The 24,325-nt window shown below is 42.2% G+C and overlaps 1 protein-coding gene and 1 long non-coding RNA gene across 2 annotated transcripts in view; both read left to right on the forward strand.

The window, feature by feature from the left end:
- Positions 1-9,114: 9,114 nt before the first annotated feature.
- DMD (dystrophin) overlaps positions 9,115-24,325 on the forward strand; it is a 2,108,520-nt gene continuing 2,093,309 nt past the window's right edge. The window contains exon 1 of the mRNA XM_075916549.1: positions 9,115-9,577. Coding sequence (XP_075772664.1) covers positions 9,496-9,577 — 82 coding nt within the window. The 5' untranslated portion in view covers positions 9,115-9,495. The remainder of the gene's footprint in view (positions 9,578-24,325) is intronic.
- On the forward strand, positions 14,072-22,753 carry LOC142825193 (uncharacterized). Its single transcript, XR_012899649.1, has 2 exons — positions 14,072-19,142; positions 22,244-22,753. It is a non-coding gene; the product is annotated as an uncharacterized LOC142825193 (long non-coding RNA).

The following is a 24,325-nucleotide window of genomic DNA, read 5'->3' on the forward strand; positions in this document are numbered from 1 at the left end:
TCTGGTTTACGGCCGCATCAGCCATTGCATGAGGGGCTAGGCCACATCCCCCATGATGCACAGTGGCATGTGGACATCCCCAACTCTCAGTTTCCACTGGGGGAAGAAAGTGCCCATCTCGATCCTGTGAAACAGGCTGGAGTTTTGGAGCATGTGGGTGTCATGTGCTCTGCCCGACCATCCCACATAGATGTCCGTGAAGCAGCCACAGTGGTCCACGAGGGCCCGGAGCACCATCAAAAAGTACCCCTTCCGATTTATGAAGTGAGATGTTCGATGTTCCAGTGCCTGGATGGGGATGTGGGTCTCATCCACGGCTCCCTTGCAATTGGGGAACCCCAGAACAGCAAAGCCAGCCATGGTTGCATCCACGTCCCGCACGTGGATAACCCTCTTGAGCAGAATGTCGTTGATGGCTCGGACAACCTGCAGAAGGGCACACAGAAACACAGGGAACACACAGAATGAGTCAGGGCAGGTGCATGAGCCTTACGGAGGTGCCTGCCCCCCTGTGATGCCTTCTCCCCCCCAAACACACCAGGGCCCCTTCGCCCCGGAGCCCCCCTCACACCAGCAGGCCTATATGAGGAAGGGACAGCACAAGCTCCTGAGTGACGGGTCTTCCCCTCCCCGCATGTCTTCCCCCTCCTGGAGTCTTCCCTTCCCCTGGGCAGGGAGTGCAGCCCTCTCAAGGGCCTTACCTGCATCACGACAGCACCTACTGTGGACCTGGCCACACCGAAGTGGTGTGCCACTGAGCGGTAGCTGTCCGGGGTGGCCAACTTCCACAAGGCAATGACGACCCTCTTGTTGACGGGGATGGTGGGCCGCAGCTGGGTGTCGTGTCTGAGGAGCGCAGAGGCAAGCCAGGCACATAGCTCCAGGAATGTCTGCTTCCGCATCCTGAAGTTCTGGAGCTACTGCTGGTCAGCCCATTGCTCCAGGACCAGCCAGTCCCACCAGTCAGAACTGGTGTCGAGTCTCCAGTATCACCTCTCCACGGTTGGGTGGGGATGCCACAGCGAAGCCACCGCATCCAGGGAGGGGGAGTCCAGACTGAGCTCAGCTTTGAGCTCATGCAGAAGTAGCTAGGCAGCCTACATCAGCAGCTGCAGGCACTCCAAAATGGTCATGTGGGGACAGGGCAAGGACAGGGCCATCCCTGGCTCCAGGGCACAGAAGGGAGAAGTGACAAGTCCCCAGAAGCACTAGGCACAAGCTGTGGTGTCCAAAGAGGCAGAGGGCAACCTCAACAGGCACTGCTACAGCTTTCAGTCCCTACCAGAGGTCCCAAAGAATGCAGCAGCAGAGAAACGGCTGTCCAGGGAGATTCCTTTAAGCACGTGTTTCAGAAGAGCTCCAGCCACCACCCCCGGAAGGTCCTGGTGCCCGTTTGCCCTGTCCAAAGTGGTTCTGGGGGCGTGGGGGGAGGTCTTTGCACAACAGCATCCTGCCAGTGTGGACATGCTCTTACGCAAGACCTTTTGTGCAAGAACTATTGCACAAAACAGTTCTTGCACAAGAAGCCTGCAGTGTAGACGTAGCCCTAATGTCAGATTACAAAGTTTAGATGATATTATTGAGCCCTTAATTTTCTGAAATGGGCATTCTGTAACTTAGAAATATTTTTGTTATAAGATGTTATTCATCTGAAAACAAATTTTCTAAACCCAATGACTTTTTGAGAGTCAGAATGAGCAAAATTATGGCGTATTGATATTCAAATTGCATACATTATTGAAATATAAGGAAATGTACTCCTGAGTAATATTTTACCAACCCTATATTTGAATGTGCATTTTAAGAACATATACTGTGGTGTGATTTAGAAGTAAACTGTATAAGATTCAGTATAATTTATAGAAGATTTTGTTTGGTTAGAAAATTGGGAAAACTGGCTTTCAGGAATCCAAAATACCATGGAGAAAATTTTTCTTCTGCCATTCGATACCATCCAGCCAGAACATGTTTTCTCCATTTTGGACCATGTTCAAAATGGATATATAAGCATATAAGCAAATGTATATGTAGTCTGAGTTTAAAAAGCCTTAGGACAAGCTTTTAAAATGTGATTGCCTAATAGTGGGTTGCTAAATCCTCATTTAGGCCCCTAAATAATTGGCCTGTTTTTCAAAAGTCTTGACTGCACATCACCTTCTTGACTTTTATAAATCTTAGCCTTACAGTGTCCTTGAAAGGGCCTGTAGCTCTTGGTTCAACTCTTGAAAAACACTGTTTACATTCTATCTATGTTCAATGCTAATTCTTCAGCACTGGGGAATGTCACAAAGGAAGCTACTAAGTTAGTGCAATCCCACTTGACATATTTGTTTGCCATTGAACAAATCAATGAGTACTCCAGGGCTGTGTCTAGACTGGCCAGTTTTTCTGGAAAATCAGCCGCTTTTCTGGAAAAATTTGCCAGTTGTCTACACTGTCCGCTTGAATTTCCGCAAAAGCACTGACTTCCTACTGTAAGAAATCAGTGCTTTTTGCGGAAATACTATGCTGCTCCCATTCGGGCAAAAGTCCCTTTTGCGCAAAACTTTTGCACAAAAGGGCCAGTGTAGACAGCTGAGATTTGTTTTCCGCAAAAAAGCCCCGATCGTGAAAATGGTGATCGGGGCTTTTTTGCGCGAAAGCACGTGTAGATTGGCCATGGACGCTTTTCTGCAAAAAGTGCTTTTACGGAAAAGCATCCGTGCTAATCTAGACGCTCTATTCAGAAAAGGAAAACTTTTCCGTTAAAAGCATTTCCGGAAAATCATGCCAGTCTAGATGTAGCTCAGATGTATGTAAAAAAATGGTCCATGTTAATATGAGCAATACCAAGCCAGCACATACTACAGATGTTTCAACCTAATCATTCCACTTCGCCAACTGTGTGACAGTGAAGACTTTTGGGGCCCGATTACTCATTTTTTAGATATAGCCTCCTGTTGAAGTCAATTGGCAGATTTTCCAAGCATGGAGCTCACCATAAAGCAACAGGACTCCTCTATTATCTTAGTATATAGCTGTTGTTATCATCAGTGGAACTTATGCCTGTAGAGCAGGAACATAACACAATTTATTAGTTTCTTAAATTAGATGGAGGTTTCGCCTTTATTTTGAGTTTGGAGTCTTAACGATTTATGAAAGGTTTGTGACTGACTTCCCTGGAGAGCAGTATTTGCTCTCACACAAACCAGCATTCCCTGTTGGAGAAGAAAAAGACTAGCAAATACAGCAATGTAAAGGAGAGCAGAAGGTCTTGTGGAGTTCTCTCTTTTAATTCTTTCTTTGAGAATCTAAAACCCCATTCTGCAAACACTCATACATATGCACAACGTTTAGTGGGGAAGGGGCGAGAAGCAGATGAGGCATCCACAGCTGGGGGGGGTACAGCATGACTTAATAGCAGTTTTAGGGTTCAAGGTTGAGCTCGAAGCTCTCTCCAACATCCAGCATCACTTTATATAAATCTTTGTAATTTGAATTGAGCTAGGTCTTCCAGCAACTGTTCCCGTGCCAGCGGCCAAAATTACAATGCTTCTAACTGACAAATGAAATGTAATTGTTGCACCCTAGAGGTAAGCAGGGGGAATTCAAATAAGACAGACCAGCCAAAAAACACAATCTTTTTTTGGAAAAAAATCTCATCCTGAGGGGGACGATCATGTGATTTTTGGGAGTCTGACTGATGATTTTATTTATTTATGGCTTTAGTGGTTGGCAATAGTGTGCCACTTAAAAAGCTAAACTGATGACCACAAATAAAATTCAGCAACACTTCTGAGAATACTGCACTGTGTAAAAACTCTCATCTACTTCATCTTCTACGGGCTTGCTCTCAAAAAATAAGATTCAGAGCTACCCTGATGTAACTCAGGTCTTCCTGATTTTACCCAGATGAAGTCTGGCTTACTGCTTTAATGTTGTTTTCTTGAGTGTCTGAGCAGCACCATGCAGTCGTGCTTTGGAAATGAACTGCACCTGTTGCCTGGAAGTTCCTTCCTATATCTACTCACTTCATCATCTTGCTAGCCTGAGTCTCTTCTCTCTGACATACTTGTGTGCTGCTGTAGATCCATGGACCTCAGTGGAATAATTTTCTTCACATTTACACTGGCATAAGGCAAGAGGAGATTCAGACTTTTTATCTGTACCCATTTTTGATGGAAATATATATCCCCTCTGCTAGTGGCACCCCTGCCTTCTCACACAGTTATACATACCCTGGCACCAAAATTGTACTTGCTCGAACAGCTTCTGGGCCTGCTTAACACAGCTTAAAAACAGCTGTTGGGGAGAGAAGCAATGCTGCCCTCCCTTGTAACCTTTCACCCAATGGTTAAAGCAATCAGACAGACTGTGGGAGACCCTAGTTTGATTCCCCTGCCCCCCACATACACCTGCTCAGGCAATGATATTTAAACAGGAATCTCCAGTGAGTGCCCTAATCATTTGACTTGGGGATGATCTGATGTGGGTCTCTCCTGTTGAAGCTGTTCTGCTATTTATTAGGTATTAACTGTGCCGTAGTGAGAGTGGCTTTCATCTGAGTAGTGGGAGACCTGGTTCAAATCCCTTCCCCTTCTAAGGTAGGCAGGGATTAAACAGGTGACTTCTACATTCTAGGTAGATGCCAAAACTAGTGGGTTAAAGGTTATAAAAGAGTTGTCCTCTTTCTCTCCCACCCTGTTTTGTATGGTGTTCAATATGTTCTGCCTAACCTCTCACAGCTGAGATAAAGTTATGCAGGTCAACACCTATCTGATTTAAGGATCAATCTGGGATGCAGGCATGATATGAGTTTATAGGTGCCTAGAGTAAGGTAGTGATATACATGTTCAGAATCAGACATTTTTAGTTACCTGGGGAACTTTTGCAGCAAAAAATATAGGCATTAAGCTAAGCAGCACTAGAGGGTGTTTGGGGCAGGGAGTGGATCATAGTAATAAATACAAGGGGATGTGTTGGTGCCTAAGTCTCTTTGTGGAACTTGTGCCTTAAAAGAAGTACAGGTTCCCTAATTATATAACTGAAGACAATAGGAAGGCTTTCTGAGAAGATGAAAGCTAACTATAAAAGGCAGGTTGTGACTGAGAGGAAGGATTTGCAAACCTGTAATAGAAAGGAGAGAAGATTGTTCTGATTTTAGCCTGAAAACTGTACAGTACTAAATTACTCTATAGTCAAAAAAATTCCATTGTAGAAAATTTTAGAAAAAAATGTTGAAATTTACTATGAAAACTTAAAATATTTTGGTCAAAAGTTGAAATTTTTATTTGGAAATCTTACTACAGTGTCTTGAGCACCCTTTCTCCTCTGTTGGTTGGTCTCTGCAGTCAGATAGCATCCTTTGGGAGGTAATCAGTAATATGCATGGAATCTTTTTGTCTCCAGTTTGTTCTTTTGAGTTCTTCTGCAGGTGTAACTGAGTATAATTTTATTGGTAGGACTTTTTCTTTGTGATGGTGGATTAAAAGGAGAAAACACAGCTTGTCTTTTTATATAGTGGGTTATATTTGTAAAGTTGGGAGTTGGACAAAACAATTTCTAAGTTGATAGAGAACAAAACTTAACAGGCATTTTTTGAGATAAAGTATCACCCCCATCCTTCCCAGAGATAATTTTAGTGAGTGTTTAAAGTGATACTAGGTTTTGAATTCCATGTGATTACTCTAAGGCGTGTCTAAGCTTTTCCATCTATATACACACATATTTCCAACTTGTTGAGAGCTGTAGACTCATGAGAAAATAGTACATATATTTACATTGAAGCAAATGAATATTTAAATGGACAGTAGTTCTGAGTTTATAGGAAGAGGGAGAACCAGGGTATGTATTCTACACAGCATTGTGGAAGTACAAGGCACTCTTAGCTGGCTTTTAAGGAAGAATATATTCCTGACAGTTTTGTGGTAAGAAATATTTGCATTGCTCAATCTGGGGTGTGAGAGAGAAATCCTGGTTATATAAGGTCTCATCCTGAGAGGTATTAAAACCTCTCAGGATTATGCCCTTAGTGAGCACCTGCCAAGTTGTCTGGGAATAGGGAAAGTCAATTTATGTGACTCAGTGGAAGCTCTCTGCTTGTGGATTTGGAAAGCCACAGTTCTGGATATTTTAAGTCACAGTATTTGTCTACAGAGTGCATTAGTGAGCTTCAGCGAGGGTGCAAATTCAAGTATGCACTAGACTGTTGTGCAGTAACTGTCCCTGTGGACATTTGTGCATGCTACAAGTTCCCTAGTGTACATTAATGTCATATTTTTTTAAGACAGGACTACATCAATGTGCACGAGGGAACTTTTAGTAAGAGCCAGAAGAGTCCACACGGAGAAGTTAGTATGCAAACTGTTGCTGCACTCTGCAAATTACACCTCAGCGGGTGCATGTAAATGCACTATGCAGGCAAGCAGGGTCCAGAAGCCTCCAAAAGCCCTTTCTGGGTTGATTCTTGTCATGAAATGTTTGTGTTTTTGAAGAAAATAAAATCACCATCCTAGGGATTCTGGAACGTGTGTTTTGTTTTGTTTTGTTTTGTTTCCTTGACTTGGTTCCAACTGGCTTTACTGTAAACTCTCCTACAACAGTAAGTGTTGCTCTTGGTTAGGTCTCCAAAGGACTTTAAGTGTTGTATTACAGGCAGTCCCCGCGTTACGTACAAGATAGGGACTGTAGGTTTGTTCTTAAGTTGAATCTGTATGTAAGTCGGAACTGGCGTCCAGATTCAGCCGCTGCTGAAACTGACCGCCAGTTCTGACTTACATACAGACTCAACTTAAGAACCCCAAGCGTCCCCAAGTCAGCTGCTGCTGAAACTGATCATCGGCTGATTCCAGGAAGCCTGGGGCAGAGCAACTCTGCCTCGGGCTTCCTGTAGTCAGCGCTGGTCAGTTTCAGCAGCGGCTGACTTGGGGACGCCTGGGGCAGAGCAGCTGGGGTGCTGCTGGGTTGCTCCAGTAGCACCGCTCCTCGGCGCTACTGGACCAACCCAGCAGCACTCCATCTGCTCTGCCCCAGGCGTCCTGATTCAGCCGATGCTGAAACTGACCAGCAGCGGCTGAATCAGGACCTGGGGCAGAGCAGCTGGGGTGCTGCCGGGTTGGTCCAGTAGTGCCCAGAGCAGCGCTGCAGGACCAATCGGCAGCACCCCAGCTGCTCTGCCCCAGGGTCCACAACAAAAGCCTGGTCTGCGGGGGAGGGGGGGGCGGCACACTAGCTGCGCCCCTCTCCCCCAGCAGACCAGGGACACGGGGAGCAGAGTGGCAGCGGGGTGCCGTGCCTCTGAGGCTTTGCTCTGGCGAAGTCTCAGGCGCGGGATCCCGCTGCGGCTGCGGCTTCAGTCCCGGTGCCCCTGGTCTGCTGGGGACCGTCTCCAGCAGACCAGGGGCACCGGGAGCAGCTTACGAACGGGGCTTTCTCGCCCCGGAGCTCGCAGGTAGCAATCCGCCACCTCGACCTCCGGGGCGAGAAAGCCCCGTTCGTAAGTGCGGATCCGACGTAAGTCGGATCTGCGTAAGTCGGGGACTGCCTGTACTTTACCTTTAAACACCTGCCCACCCAGCACAATCCACAAACCTTGAGTTAGTTGCCTATACTCCCTAGGAACTGCATGGGGAGAAAGAGGGGCTCTAGAAAGAGAGCTACAGATGCCAGCATATTGCAAGGGTCATTGCTTAAGAGAGCCAGTGGAGAATATTGAGGAGGGGGAGCAGTTTATGCCACACTCCTCTCCTGGAAGTAGGCACCTAAGCCCAGGCTGGAGAGAGAAGCCTGTCTTTCTTAGGGACCCACATCTAGGAACTGTGTCTTGGAGTGATGTGCCTAAGCTGTGTATTTTGGTGGTGGTGAGGAGGTAGCAGTTCCCCCAGTGATTAGAGCATTCACCTTGGATGGTGGGAGAAGGGTCAATTTGCCTCTCTACCTCTTGTAGAGAAGTGAGGTTGACTTGAGTCTCTCCCCTCCACTGGTCTATAGCACTCTCTCAGGCTACATCTACACTACAAGGTTTTTGCATTAAAACGGCCATTTTTGTGCAAAAACCCATGGAGCATCCACACCTCAAGTGCATTTTTGTGCAAGAAAATCTACAGTCAATTGGCAGAAGAGAGGGCTTTTTGTGGTGTAGGTATACCTCCTTCTATGAGTCATAACTCCTTTTTGGGCTACAGCTCTTGAGCAAAAAGGCATGTGTGGACACTCTGCAGGGGTTTCTTGTGCAGAAAGCCTATCCGAAAAAGCACAGGTGCTCTGATGGCCATTTGTAGAATGGCCATCAGCGCTTTCTTGTGCAATAGCATCCATGTAGTGTGGACGCGCTCTTGCGGAAAAGCGCATTGCAAAAGCAACATGCTTTGAGATGTGGACACGCTTTTGTGCAAGATGTTTTTGCGCAAGAACTCTTCTGCAAAAAACTTCTTGTGCAAAAGTTTTTTGCAGAAGAGTTCTTGCGCAAAAACCCTGCAGTGTAGACATAGCCCTACTCTCTGGATTTCTTTAACTGGTGTTGCTGAGTGGAACTGCTCCCCTGGGAGAGACTGAGAGCTTGTTTTCCCCCACAAGCAAGAGAATAGCCTTCTACCCAGGGGTTAGGTCAGTCACCTCCCAGGTGAGGAACCCAACTTCAAGTCCCTTCTGCACATCAGGTGGACATGAACCTGGGTTTGATATACTCCAGGGCTGTGGCCTAACCATTGGACTACAGATTGTAAGGGGGCTGCTCTCTCGCCTACTGCTGCATTTTTTTTTTTACCGGACCCAAATAAATCAGAGTACTGACTCATAATAGAGTGGGACTCCTAACCAAGTTTGCCTGTGACGGTCCGATGGAGGAGGGAGAGGCCAGCTTTGCATAATTAAGGGAGTGTAATACTGTGCTTTGCATGATTAAGGGAGTGTAATACTTGCCACTCCCTTGACTGGCCATGGCCTCAGGTACAGAGCCAGGCTGTTTGCCCGAGGAGTTTGTTCTGAGGGAGCTAAGGCGGGTCACTGTGGGGTGGGGGTGGGGTGCGTGTTTTTCTAAATCCCTCCCTGCATTAAAGCGCCCGCTTTTAAGTGGGGGCTGCTAAATCATTCATGCTCCTGTTTGCTTCTTTTAGCAATTTGCTCTCTAATTGCTGCTGTTTGCATTGATCGCGCGCGGGGCGGAAAGGGAGTCTCTGGAGTCTCCCAAGTTAGCTGCTGATTTATCGAGTATCAAACCTCCTCCTCTTTCACCTTGCTGGAGCCGCCGGCTCTATTTTAAGGCAGACGCGCGGGGCTCAGCACCTGTTCTCGCCTGTCCGGGGAGCAGAGTTTGACAGCTCCCAGCCAGCGCCTGGGTTGCCCGTTTCCCTTTCCTTTGCTCCTCGCTGGGGCTGGGGAGGGGGAGCCAGGCTGAGCTTATGCCCCCGCCCCCAGAACCACAAAAACCTCCTTTTGGTCAACTTTGAGTTGCAAGGCGCCTCTGGGTGCGGAGCCGGAGCCGAGCGAGAGCCCGTGTGGCGGCGGGGCGTGTTGGCCATGGCTGAAGGGGGCCGCCCGGAGAACCCCCGCGAGGAGCCTGCAGCGGACGAGTTCAGTGATATCATCAGGAGCAGATCTGGTAGGAACCGCGTGTGTGTGCACCGAGGGGGCGCCTGGGTGGGTTACATGCAAAGCCACCGACCGTGGGCCAGTGGGTCGCCTCCTCTTGTGTCCCACCGAGGAAGGAACGAATTCCTCCGCAGCTGGGGATGTGTCGGGGGAAAGTTTCTCCGTTATCCAGCTGCAAGAAGAAGATCTGACCCGAAACCCAATAAAACGAGATTGCTACATAAAGTCGTACCCTGGGGGAATGCGAAGTTCACATGCGAGGCGGGGAAGAAAAGATCACCGTTATCCCATGTATGAAAATAGTTGGATCGTCTGTAAACGAAATGAGCGCTTATTTAATTGGGCCAGACACTCATTTCCCTGTCAAGAACTCAATGCTAATGCAAGCTGAGCAGTTTGTACTTTTGGAAAGAAACCATGCTGACAAGATAGGAAATTGATGGGCAGGCATGCAAAGACCGAGGTAGCTGGTTGTATTCACTTATTGCAACATTAATGCAGTTAGCAGAGAGCGGACCAATGCATTTTTAATGCTGTATAAATAATTTTCAACACTCGAGGAGGGTTAATGAACTGTAGAGGGACGTTCCAGCAAAGTTTAGAAAACCAGGAATAAGTGTTTGGAGTGATGTTCTTAGTATGAGCTTTTCCTTATAAACTAGAACTCTTGAGCTCAGGCACTCATACAAAATTGTGGTGCCATGTGGGCAAGGGGGCAGGCCATTAAAGCTGTAAATGGAAGCAGCTGTAATGCTGGTTCCCCATATGCTAAAGTTTCAGGTGTCTGGACTCCCTCTGTTTAGACTTGGAGAGAAACCAAATCTTGGGTAGTAAAGTTATTTATAGACCATTCAGAATTTACACATTTACAATGTAAATAGACACAGAAATATAGGAGTATTTAATTATTTCAGCTTTAAAAAAAAAAGTCCACTAGTCTGCCAGAGTAAAAAGGAGAGAGGATAACAATCCCTCAGAGAGTGAGAAGTTTTTTCCAGTTCAATTTGTAAGACAGCTACCTCAGTAAAAATTCTGCTTCCAGATGATTTTTGGGAAGCCTCTGGCCTATTGGTAACTAACTTAGCTGACAAAGTTCTGGGTTGGCAAAATGTAGAATAAACTCCTTCTTTCCCTCTAGACTACTGATGCATGGTTCTCATTATCCCAGAATAGAGAGAGACTTGCAATATTATCAGTGCAATTCTTCTTTGAAATTGTACTAACACAAAGTATTTCCTTGGAATCTATGCTCCTTAAGGTGTGTCTCTTAGTATTGCATTCACTGTACAGTGGTTTTCTTAAACTCACAGATGAAAGGGTCTACTTTGTACTTGGACTTTACTGTGCAACATTTCGGAAAGTAGGATCATGGAGTAGAGGCAGTGTACTTAGTGCTGCAGAGATCCTTCCACGCCCAATTTTTTCAAAACTACTTACAGCTCTGAAAACAAAGTTTCTTTGTTGAGAAATTGCATCATTGTGCAATGGAAAAGCTGGAAAGAAAAGTTAGAGTGAGTTCCTTCCACACTGATTTCTGATCCAGATAATGGCACTGCAACCCACAGCTCAACAGTGAATCAACCCAAATCTGAACTTAGGCCACTTATATTTTGGTAGATGTAGACTAGAACCACTACACTGCACACACACAACTCTTAACCTCTTTTTAAAAGAATCCGCTATTAGCATGTTTTTCTGTATTAGAGTGGATATTAATTGGAAACTAAAAGCTTGAAGAATTACATAAAATATTTTTTCTGAATGTGGGAGGATGTGATTCTCCAGAGATTGCTTCAGGAAAGTTATAGTGGTTTACTCAGGGACATAACTTATTGCTTAGTAAATGACTCGATTGATTTTGTATTTTAAAGCATTGCTTAGTTGTGAGAAACTGCTTTTGCTTTTTAAATTGTTTTCTTTATATAGTTAATTATAATGTGAGTAACACAAAATGACAAGATGTATTCATATGTACACTTCCTTGTTGTCTCTTCCCTCTCAATTTTCCTTGAAAGCCTGTCTCCAGACCAATTTAAGTGACATAGAAACGTTGAGCACATTGTACTATAATCAGAGCAAAAACAACTCAATGTTTTAAAATAGATTTTTCTACTTTGCTCCATTTCTGTTGTACTCAAATAATTTGGGTGTTTACATTAGCCATGGAATTTAGAAAGCTGGTTTTTATATTATAACTTGCAGTGTATCGTCTCTAATAATTGTACCATTATTTGAGGGTTTAGACTGTTGACCACACAGTTTTAAATTCTAATCAGGAGGAATCTGAATTTGTTTTTTCATGGGGCTTATTACAGATGGGATTTTCAAAGGGATCTAATGGGCACTGGAAGTGAACTCCATTTACTTGCAAGGAAGCCGAGCATGTTACTCTCATAAGAAAACTAAAACCCCTCCAATACTGGACACTTAAAATCATGTTTGGAGGCTGGTGCTGTTTTTTTGGGCCAAAACTAATTGGGTGGTGGTTGCTGCTTCTTTTGCAAGAAAACAGATTCCGAAACACTGCCTGAATTTGAGACAAATTCACAGACTTGCGTTAAAAAGTCAATCAAAATATTTTATTCAAAAGACACATACATTATTCACACACCATTTGCTAGAGGTAAATATTTTTAAATCGGCCAGTCCTGGTAACTTGCACCCAGGAGCAGCTCGAAGAGAGTTGCTTGCATCTGGCGCCCTAGGCGGAATGCACGATCAGCGCCCCCGCCTCCATAACCCTCAATGGCGTGATATCATCATTGGGCGCCATGTTTAACGGCATTTAACGTGGCACTCTAGGCAACTGCTGAGGTTGCCTACATTCTTGGGCCGCCCCTGCTTGCACTTAAGAGTCCTAATAGAATTGACTCCAAGCCTTCTAACCCATCAAGATTTGTGTTTAATAAACAGGAAAGTTCCGGAAGGCTAGAAGAGTGCTAATGTGTCAATATTCAACAGGGCAAGCAGGATGATAAATATAGGGGTGCTAGCCTGATATCATTCATTGGCATAAAGTTGGAGAAGTTTCTATAGGATTCAATTGATAAAGAATGTCATAATTAATGTCAATAAGCATGGTTTTATGGATAACAGGTGTAATGAAATTAGATTTCTTTGACTCTTTGGGATAACTATAGAGATTATTTATATATTTGAGTATTTTCCAATTCAAATTTAGCATTGTACGGTATCAATAAAGTATACGTTAAATGGATTAAGAACTCGCTAACCATCAAATCTCAAAGCGGTGATCAGTGGGAATCAGCATTGAATGGGTGTGTTTATATTGGTATTCCACATAGATTGATACTAAGCCTGATGCTATTCTACATTTTTATCAGTGATCTGAAAATAAATGTAAAATCACTGCTGATTAAAATGTGTATGACATAAAAATTGGCAGAATGGTAAATACTGACAGACCGTCTTAGGAAAATATTCTTCTTTGCTTGGATCAGTTGGGCCCATGTGAGCAAAATGTGTGTGTATCTTTTGCTTGTATTAAAAAAAAAAAAAAGTTTTACATCTAGGAACAAGAAATGCAGAATGGGGGGATTGTGTCCTAGAAAGCTGTATCTCTGTTGAGAATTTAGGAATCACAGCGAAGAAGCAATTCAACATGAGCTTTGAGTATAATTCTGAGGCAAAAGGGGCTAATGTGATTCTTGGACGTATGAACAAATGAGTAGAAAGTTGGAGTAGTAAGTTGTGTTGACCTCTGTATATGCTAATGGGGGAGATTGCTGCGGGAATACTGCATCCAATTCTGGTGTCCGCAATTTAAAAAAGGAGTGGAAAAATTTGAGAGGGTGCAAAAAAGAATCTAAAAAATGATGGAAGGACTGGAGAAAATGCCTTACAGCGAGTACTCGGTCTACGTAGCTTATCAAAAAAAGAAGACTGAGGTGAATTGATTATACCGTGCAAGTCCCTTAACGGGTAAAAATACTGGGCACCAAAGGTGCATCTACACAGCAGCACTTAACTTGAAATAAGCCACACAAATTGAGCTACGTCAGTTGCATAGTTTATTTCGAAAGTGGGAGTGTCTTCACGGCACTTACTTTGAAATAAAGCACTCTTCCTCTGACTTCCCTTACTCCTCGTACAATAAGGATTATAAGATTTAAAGTAAGAAGTCCTCCAACTAAGCTGTATTTTGACACTTTCGAAATAACTGCCCGGTTTTGTAGACACAGACTAAGTTATTTTGAAATAATGTTTCTGTGTAGATGTACCCTAAAAGGCTCTTTAATCCAGTGGAGACAGATATAGCAAGAACCAGCAGGTGGAAATGGAAGCCAACCAAATTCTAATAATAATAATAATAAGAAGAAAAAGCCTGTTTTTATAAGGAAATTGTGATTAAGCTTGGATAGCTGATGAGAGAAATAGTGGAGTCTATGTCTCTTAATGTCATGAGAGCAGTGTTTTTCAAACTTTTTAAGATGGAGGAACACCAAACAATATATTTTTTTTGAGGAACACCAAGGATTTTTTGGCGGGGGGAAGGCCAGGGAAAAGTTATTGGGGGGGGGGGGGGGAGTTATTGACCAAAAAAACCAAAGGTTGCCTTCCCCTTTAAGGGTGGCCATTTTGAACTCTGTTCTCTGCGGAATACCTCCGACTACCTCGCGGCACACCAGTGTGCCGCAGAACACAATTTAAGAAACACTGCATTAGAGGAAGTCTGGATGACTTTCTGGAAGATATGTTGTGATGGACCGGGCTCGGTCTGGGTACCACTGAGGGAGTATGCTCAGGGCCAATTGCTCAAACTCTGGGCTCCTTACAACCCCTCCCTGGACCCTGTTCCCAAATAGGCCACAAACCAGTCACACCGAGTGCTTCAGTTGCCAGTCTGGCCAGCAGGAAGCCTCATGAGCAAAACCCTTTTGACACCCCAGCTCTCCCTGTGTCACAATCAGGCTCAGGCCTGCACATAGGTGAGGGCTTATAGAACCCAATCTCACCTAACCCGAACATGTCTTTCCAGTTCCAAAGAACCAGCCACAGTTCTCAGTCAATTTACACTTTGGATCTTACCCACAAGATCATGCTGAACCAATCCTTCAGAATCTAAAGGTTTATTAATAAAAGAAAGAAAAGCATGAGAGTAAGGTTGTTAAGGAGAATACCGAGAATCACCAAGTTCTCGATGCAGGCTCTTAGCAGAGATGTTACAAACTGCTATCTTAAAGGTCTCCAGTGTACATCCTATGTCAGGATGGGCCAATGATTCTTCCTAGCTCGCTATTCCTCGCAAGGCTGTATCTGGAATCAGTAGTAGAATTGAAGGCAAGATGGAATCCACCTTATGGCATTTTGTATCGATACCTGGTATTTTCCAAGCTGGAGCAGGTCACATGGCCCGGTGACCTATCCCTCTGTCCCATGTTAGCAGTCATGATATTGGCTGGTTTTCAGGTCCCAGACGCATTCCTCAGGTGTGTATTGGCCTCTCTGAGAGCCTTGTCCCTGGAGCCTTGCTAATTAGCATAGTCACTGACTGAACATTCCCTGCCCACTGCTCTGTGTTGATGCTGGAAGATTCTCTGTCTGAGCCAGAGTACATATTTGTAACTCCACATATAGATATCCCTCAAGTATGTGAATGACATACATAAAATCAATAGAACATAAGCTTTCGTTTAACATCTCACGTGGCCCCCTTTGTTTTTCAGACTTTGGGGCAATCCTTCCTTCCCTTGGGTGCAGCAGTGACCCTTAAAATCCAGTAACATGACACATGTTTTAGACAAACATAAGTTTTGGGGCTCAATATAGGAGTAACTATGTGAAATGTAATGACCTGTGATGTTTGGGGGGGGGGTCACTTTAGATGATCTAATGTTAGCTTCATGGAGTTTAAGACCAGAAGATGTGGAGTTTTGGCTCATCTCTTTTAATTAGCATGGATCCATTTTCTGTAGAGAGATTTGGTTTAACCCATGTTCACAGTATTGGTTCACAAGTTGTCCCCCCAGCCTTGCCTGACTGTAGTTACATAAAAAGTTTACTACTTACCATATCTGCCAGTGGATGGGTACAGTCCAGAAAGCTAGAAGAGCACAAGTATTGTCATAGTTTCTAGCACACTGCAAAGGACACTATTCTGCCTTCTCCCCCACCACCACTACCTTCAAATTAATAAAATGTCATCAATTCTTAGGTTAGATTTTCATTAATCAGTCAAACTATATAAACTTGCTACACCTGGACCTGAAATTCAACTGATTTGTTGTTCCAGAGAGTTATGAAATTAGTCCCTCTAATTTGCAAGTTTCACCATACGGATGTCTGTTGTTCAAAACTGCATTAATTAGAACATGTTAGCACTTAATGAAGATTTGGAATATGGTTGGGTAATGTTTGAAAGACCTTTATGCCAAACTGTTTGATTAGTATTGCTTTGTTATTCATAGCTATGCTTTGAATTTTAGTGTACCTGATGTCACATTTGTTGAACACATGGAGAACAGTCTTTTCTAGGTGGAAATTAAGCTGCTTAACAAAAACAGCCTTTGTGTTTAACATCTTAGAAAACAGATGTGGTTTTCAAGAGACTGAGATTTCTGTATGAGGCATAAAACATACAGTACTGTCATGTTTGCTAGTACATACTTAGGTGCATTGCTAGAATGGTTCATTCAGATAAATCATTTTTAAAAGTAGTAAATATCAATCAAGTGCTAAACAATTTTTTTGCTCTAAAGGAACCTGCACTCCACTGCTGTTGTCCAATTTTTCACTCACGTTCTTGAAATGATTTTTATTTCTGTAGCACAGTAAGTAATTGCAGTCACTATTAGCAACAACAGTAGCAAAAATCCTAAAGCCTTGGCTATGCCATATTTGAATGTAGTCTATAGAAAGAACTGGAGTCTCTAAAGATTGGTGTCAATAAACCTCTGTCAATAAACGCTGTATTGGTTTGGTGGAAAAGAGGGAGCCATTATTGCATGCCTGAGGCTTGACTTGAAAATCAGGTATGGTTTGCCTCTGGGCTGTGAGTGAGGGTTCTGTGCCACCTAAATCCACTTTAGGTATTGACTGTGCAAATCCATTTCTCTTGAGCTTTCATTAAAGAATAAGAGTTTTGCTCTTTAGAAAAGAGAAATTACTCAACAGGAATAAGTACTGAGAGGAGTTAGTGAAATAAATATTCTGGAAGAAAATTCAGAAGCAAATTAAAATAACACTTGATTTCCCAATTGTATCTTAAAATATATGTAGCCTTGTTGGGAATTAACAATGAGTCTCAGCGAGCACCATATTCCTATTGTGGGAGAAACTGTAAGCCCACCAATTATTCTGGGCAGCCCACCAATCCCCTCTGCTTGTCATTCTAAGCGGTCAAGCAATTTAAGAAAACAGGTGATGTATGTCAACAGTATAAATACTAACAAAGTCAACAAATGTGGCTTCATGTAATGACTCGTGTCCCAGATCTGGCATGGGACCTCTTTCAGATTAGGTGTAACTTTCTGCATACTGCACGCTCTTCTTCATACTGTACCCTTGGCTGGTCTCCTGAAACTGTCATACCACCTTGTGGCTGGGCACGATTCCACAGTAATAAAAGCCATGAGTGCAAGCATGCAAGAAGACTAGTACAGAATGTTCATCATGCTTGAGTATGTGAAGCAGATGGCTGTCCCAGAATGTTAAAATGGCATTCTATGCTTAGCTTCTATGTGTGAGGTTAAGGTTATATCTAACCTATTTGAAGTTTTACAGTATGCTTATTTGGAATTGCTACTGTGACTGAAAGTTGGATCATATTTTTTTTAAAAAGACACAACTTTCATGACTGCTAAAGGTGGGGTTTTGCCTCAGAGGAGTCAAGATTAGGATTTTGCAGGGAAAAAAGTATATTATCAACAAAGTCTCTATTCCTAAATGTTGTGTGTGTGGGAAGAATTGTGGATCTTGTCCAAAGTGGTTTAGTGACAACACAAAGCTGCAGAACCTGACAGAAATACAGAGGCCAGAGGAATGGTTTATTCTTTTTTTGTTATGAATACCTTAAATTCTGAAGGTATTAGCAGCAGCAGCAAAAAGAACTAAATCTTAGGCTATACCATATTTGAATGTGGGCTATAAGAAAAATATTGGGGTCTCCAAGTTGATTTGCTGTTAATCTCTACCAATAGACACTGCAGATCCATTGGCTTGGTGGTAAAGAGGGTGTCACTATTGTATCTTCTTAGTTGTATCTGATTATTCTAACTCGGAGTTGAATCAAAGGAAAATATTTTGGGAGCTACTATAAGTGGGTGCATAACTGTTGAAAAACCATTCTCAGCAAATACTTATTAGTGGTTCAAAGTCATGTTAGAAGGACACAGCGAGTGGGGTTCCACAGGAGTCAGTTTTGGGACCGGTTCTGTTCAATATTTTCATTGGATATTTTGATAATGGCAGAGACAGTTTTAAGTTTGTGGATGATACCAAGCTGAGAGAAGTTGCACATGCTTTGAAGGACAGGAGTATAAATCAAAATTATCTGGAGAAATGATCTGAGGTACAGAACATGCAGTTCAGTAAGGACAAATGCAAAGTACTGCACACACACACAATGGGATATGAATACCTAAGAAGGATTCTAGGAAAGAGATCTAGGGGTAATGGTGAACCAGAAGCTAAATATGAGTCAACAGAGTAAAACTGATGAACAAAAATAAAGAAAAAATACACCATAATTCAGGACTGGTTTAAGCAGTACATGAGAAGTCATTCTTTCCACTCTACTCCACACTGATTAGGCCAGAACTGGAGGATTGTGTCCAGTCTGGGCATCACATTTTAGGAAAGATGTGGATAAATTGGAAACAGTCCAGAGAAAAAGTAACAAAAATAGTTAAAGATCTTGAAAAGATGATATATGGGGGAAGATTGAAAGAACTGGGTTTATTAAGTCTGGAAAATAAAAGACTGAGAGGGGCCATGGTAACAGCCTTCAAGTATCTAAAAGATGTCAAGAGAAGTACTTGATTCATAGAGAAACTGTATCCCTCCATGGTATAATCTTTTAACATTTGCTCTGCAAGCACAGCACTGTAACAGAGAAATTTTCCATTTAGGCTAACATAGCAGACTTTTGATTTGTTCAGAATATGTATTGTGCATTTAAATCCTATGCACTTATTTTTTGAGAGTCATCAAGCTCTCTCAGTTCCCATTAGTATCTTGCCCACAGCATCTGTATAATCCAAGAAAGGAGTTATTTATTTTTAAAAAGTACTTGTGTTGCCTTCAAATTGCTGCTGAAAAATCTCAGAATGAATCTTTAAATTAATTTCTGTTCCTGGATATGGAAGTAGTCCATTTATTTTCAGGAAAGAACAGATCAGTTAAGCAATAATTTGGATGAGACATTATATTTAATATTGTGAGAATAAGTTGCATGCTGTTAGTTTATGGAAACATTCAGAATGTTTGTTTTTCTGTATTTTGTTTCCTTGACAACAATATTTTTGTGCTTTTGAAAGATTCTGGAGTTTGAAACAAATCAAAAGAAATGCTGTAGCAACGTTTCTCCAATTAGACCTAAAGAAAATATAACATCTGTAAGCAATTAGTTTCTAACATAATGCTTAGTTAGCAGTATATATATTTCATTCTCGTAATATGGTTAGACTATACCACAGCCTGGCTAATATTGAGAATAAGTTCTCAAATGTTGTAACTGCAAAGAAAATTTTGTAGACATTAAAAGTAATATTAACTTTCAGTACATTTTCCCTAGGAATTTTGTGTTTAAATTATACAGGTTGGATCTCTCTGGTCCAGCACCCTCAGGACCTGACCAGTCCTGAATGAGGGAATTTGCTAAACCAGGAGAGTTTCCCTGATAATGGGTCCCCCAGCCTGCCTCCCCTCCCTGCTGCTGGCCCTAGCTCCATCCCCTGCTGGACTGCTGACCCGGCAGCCCCTACTACCGCATCCCCAGCCCTGTTACTGGAGCTGCCACAGATACCGCGTTCCCCAGCCCTGGCCTCGCTACTGCTGCATCCTCGACCCCGCCTATTTTGCTGGGGCTGCCACGTCCCTGGCTCCAGCCCTGCTACTGAGGCTGCCGTGACCCTGGCTGTGCTCCAGCCCTGGTCCCAGCCACAATGCTACAGGGCTCCGAGACACTAGCCCTCTTGCCACTGGGGCTCCCAGCCAGGACTCCTTGGTGCAGGAACATCCATGGTCTTGCCGGACCATAGATGTTGCCAGATGAGGGAGTCCCAGTTTTTGGAGTATTTCTTACACTAAAGGTAAATAGCTTATTGAAGGTGGCTTATCTGTTGAATGGAATGTCACTTGGTCACTTGTAATGAGGTGTGTGTGTGTGTGTGTGTTTAAACAGTTTTAATGGCTTAGACAATAATGTTACATCAAATACAGGAAAAGAAACAATAACCCTACATACACATGGCAGTAATACAAAGATGACTTTATATATAGGTATCTAACACCTCACCAAACCTTTATTTTATTTTTAACCTATGAAGAATGAGTAAATGCCATTTGCCTATATTATCTGTTAGACAATGATGAAACAGTGGCTCGATTTCTTGTCCCCCTATTTTACAGTAGAATTCAGGATGGTAGAGTAACTTCAAATAAAGATGATGTAAAAGTGATGTTCTGAGTTTTTCAGGATCACAAATGGAAGCCTGAAGCAGTAAATTAATCTTTATTTAGAAGCCACCCTCATATAGATTGATTTCACTAACAATTGAAATTGTTTCACCAGCCATTGTTATGAAGAGGCAACTTATTGGCACCCACATGGAATCCTGCCTCCCTAAAAGCGACGAGGAGTCCTGTGGCACCTTATAGACTAACTGAAGTGTAGGAGCATAAGCTTTCGTGGGCAAAGACCCACTGCATGCATCTGACGAAGTGGGTCTTTGCCCACGAAAGCTTATGCTCCTACACTTCAGTTAGTCTATAAGGTGCCACAGGACTCCTCGTCGCTTTTGCAGATTCAGACTAACACGGCTACCCCTCTGATACTTGCCTCCCTAAAGGTTCTGATGCTGAAAGCTGCTTCACATGGGTGAGCCCTTGTGCAAAGCAATTCTTTTTTGACAGAGCAAAAGGCAATTTTCTTTCTCTTCCACCTTGGAGAAAGGGCCTATATCTTGTAGTATGAAAAGGCCTGATCCCAAAGACATGCATTCATCTCATTATAGGGTCGGCTTTGGATAATATTCCCTGCCAGGCTACAACCATACAGAGGAGATGGAGGCCTAAGGAAAGAAAGTGCCCTACCTCAAAAAAGTCTCCTATTGTGTATCCCCTAGAAATATTGTTACCTCTGTATGCTCAGGCTCAGGAGGAAGCACGGCTAAGACTATTAAAAGATACAGATTCAGCACTACAATAAATATGTCGGTGACCCTTCAGACTGAAAAACATGCTCTGTAGATTTTACAAAATAAAACTCCAACACTGAATTGCTCATGTGGAGAAACTTTTGGTGCAAAATAGTCAGTACTCTTCTTGACTTGATGTTCTATCCTTTGCCTGTTTTACATTGCCATATGTTAAACCAGTTGCTTGTAGTCTTGAGAGCCCCACCCTTTTTAGTTATCTGATGAAAATCTTGTTTTGAATTCCAAGTTTAGTGTTCAGCTGACCTTATTAACCTAAATGCTTGATCTAAAAAATACCGTGTGATCAAATTACACTGCAGCATGCAGTTAGCTACTATAAACAGCATTCTGTACAGAAAGGTTTGGCAATGCTGTTGAAGTGTACAATTATTTATATGTTGGAGAGGGAGGTTGAATCATCACTTTTTAAAATTATAGCCCTGTTTATTAGACAACTAGGACAGGAGGTAGCTAATCTTCTATTTCTTCTGTGGAAGATTAATTGTATATTAAAAATCCACATAGAGTAAAAATGAAATGTTTTATTTATCTTGTTTGTGGGCCTCTTATTGAGCTAATATGGAAAACGGTGCCCCTAAAGTGGATCCTGCTACTCCCAAAAGACTGCATTTGTCCCAAACTTACATACAAATATACTCTTACCCTTACCACTTTCATCTCCCTTTCTTTGCAGGACTGTTAGGAAAAAGATAAATTTAAAATTGATTTTTTTTTCAAAGAGCAACATTCTGCCCAAAGTAAAATCATGAGAAAAAAATATAAAGTACATCTAAAAATATAGCTACTGGAGAAGTGAAAGATACTAAGTTTGAACACCAGATAAAGTGACTACAAAGTAAAGGGCTTTCTGTAATACTGTTTATTCAAAAGACAGCATTTTTTGTTTTTCAGTAAACAACCTCTGACTCTTATCTCGAGGCACTACATTAACAAATGATCGTTTGATGCTGAACTATTATTTATCCGTGATTTCATGACTTTGTGACATTAGCTTTTTGTCAGATGACATAGTCTGCCCTTTTCCTGTTCTTTAATACCAATGGTTCATTGTTGTTTTGACATTTTAGTTTATAAAACTGATTACAACCAGATCTGTATAACATGTACTCCATACTTATTTATGCCAACATACATTGTTATATTATAAGATCAGTGGGAATAAGTTGATAATGTTAATAGTGATCATATAATGGACTATCGGACGGGATTTTAGTTCTCTCTGCTTCACACTACATACTGTGAATAATCATTCTGTCCCTATACTGTATATCTTCCAGATAGGTCAGACTGTGAATTCTGCCCTGAGGTGTGTGGCATACATATACTTCGTGAAGCATAAGGTGCCACATCTGTGACCCATACCAGTTCTGTCAGCTGAAGGAGAGAGAATTCCGAGGCTTTTCTTACATCAGGCTTTCTCACAGCATAACAGAAATGTCTGTATTCAGCAAAAGCAGCAGCTAGCACAACTAAGTCTTTTATGCAGTATTTCAGATAATTAAGTTAATTCAATTAGGCTTTTTGTGATCTTCTCCTTATTGTAAAAGTCTCAAGTGTAATGTTTTCATGAATAATAGACACACAATTTTAGGATTGAAATGATATGCTTTAAAATCCTCTTAACTGAATACCAACCTCATTTCAATAAGATTTCTTTGGTAATGGTGTCTCCAAGGTGCAAGTCAGTCTGGGATATTTTGGCCTAACCTTACAGTCCTTCCACAGATGAAACTCTAGTTGACTTCAAATGAAGTCTTGCTTGAGTGAAAACAAAGGGTCACATTTTACCCATAATCTGTATCTAGACCTCCCACTGAATCCCACATGGAATTTGCTCCCTCTGTAATACGTCTACACAGCAACATTATTTTGAAATAACTAGTTATTTCAAAATAACTTAGTCCGCGTCTACACAGCAGGCAGTTATTTCGAAATAATATCAAAATACTGGCAAGCTGAAGGTCGTCTTACTCCGACTCCTGTAACCCTCATTGTAAAGGGGTAAAGGAAGTTGGAGGAAGAGTGCTCTGTTTCAAAACAAGTGCTATGTAGCTGCTGCCAATTTTGAAATAAACTATTTCAAAATAAGCCACGCAATTGATGTAGTTCAATTTGCGTAGCTTATTCCAAGTTAAGCCCTGCTGTGTAGACTCATCCTAAAGCTCCTTTCTAATTTCTGGCCTTCTGCTCTTGATGCTTGGAAAGGCCTTCTTTAGTGTCTCATGGACCTTAGGCTGTCTTCCTGTCTCTTCTTGAGTCTCATCACTTCCAGTCAGCCATGGCTGAGCTTACATTAGCTTTAGACTTCATATTTTCCACCCTTTCACCAGTACAGTCCCATCAGTTGTAGCAATGAGGGAGTGGACGAATGGTACAATATCACTTGTTAGGCGATGCAGGATTTGGTCCCCTGTGTCTATTGCAAATTTAACCATGTTTAATCCTGGATAACTTTCTTGGGGGTGTGTGTGCACATTTACATAAATGCATATAGGAAGTGGCCTGCTAGTGTTTTTTTTAAAGTGACTCATTGTGTAAAATCCCATTGCTGTTTAAAGTTATGGTGCAAAATCTAAGTGACAGTGAAGCTGCTACCTTGTCATTCAAAGCTACAATTTTGATTCTAAGAACATGTAATGATGTAGCACTCAAGAACACAGTTAAGAGCTTGGCCTTCTAGTCTGGCTCCAGTCATATGACATTGAGTACTCTGTCATAAAAGCTAATGAATATTTTTAAATAGAAACACTAAACAAAATATGTTGCCCTAGAAAACAATAGTAGTATCTATATGAAGAGAAGTAAAAATGTGTTATAATGCGAGAGAATTTAAGCACATTGGGATTATTGGAGCCTTCTGGAAATTAGATCTATTAACAGGAACAAATATTTTTCTAAATAAGAGGGATTTAGTGAAGTTATTTTGGTTGGGAATTTTTGGAAATATTAAGTGACTCTCCCCCCCCCCCCACCCAAAGCACTGCTAACAAACAAGAAGGCAAATATTTAACACTAACAAACTTCATTTTTGTAATGGTTACCTATTACCTAAAATGTTCATGGCATTTAACGGATCATGATGCTTTTTCTTTACACAATAATTTACTTACTACTTTAGTTGTAAGTGGTTTAATATTGTTTGAAAATACACTATACACTTCTGAACACTACTATGAATAGATGGACACTATACATGGATGGACACTCTACAATAGACTACAAGATCTAGAACTACCTAACTTACCATTTCAGGCTTCTCAGACGGCGAAATCTACACTTATGATGGGGGAGGTTGAAATACACAATTCATTTTTTCCCATATGTATGTTGTAAATGTATATATTAATTATTGATTCAGT

This window comes from Pelodiscus sinensis, chromosome 1 (genome assembly GCF_049634645.1).
Source record: "Pelodiscus sinensis isolate JC-2024 chromosome 1, ASM4963464v1, whole genome shotgun sequence".
Taxonomy (NCBI): Eukaryota; Metazoa; Chordata; order Testudines; family Trionychidae; genus Pelodiscus; species Pelodiscus sinensis.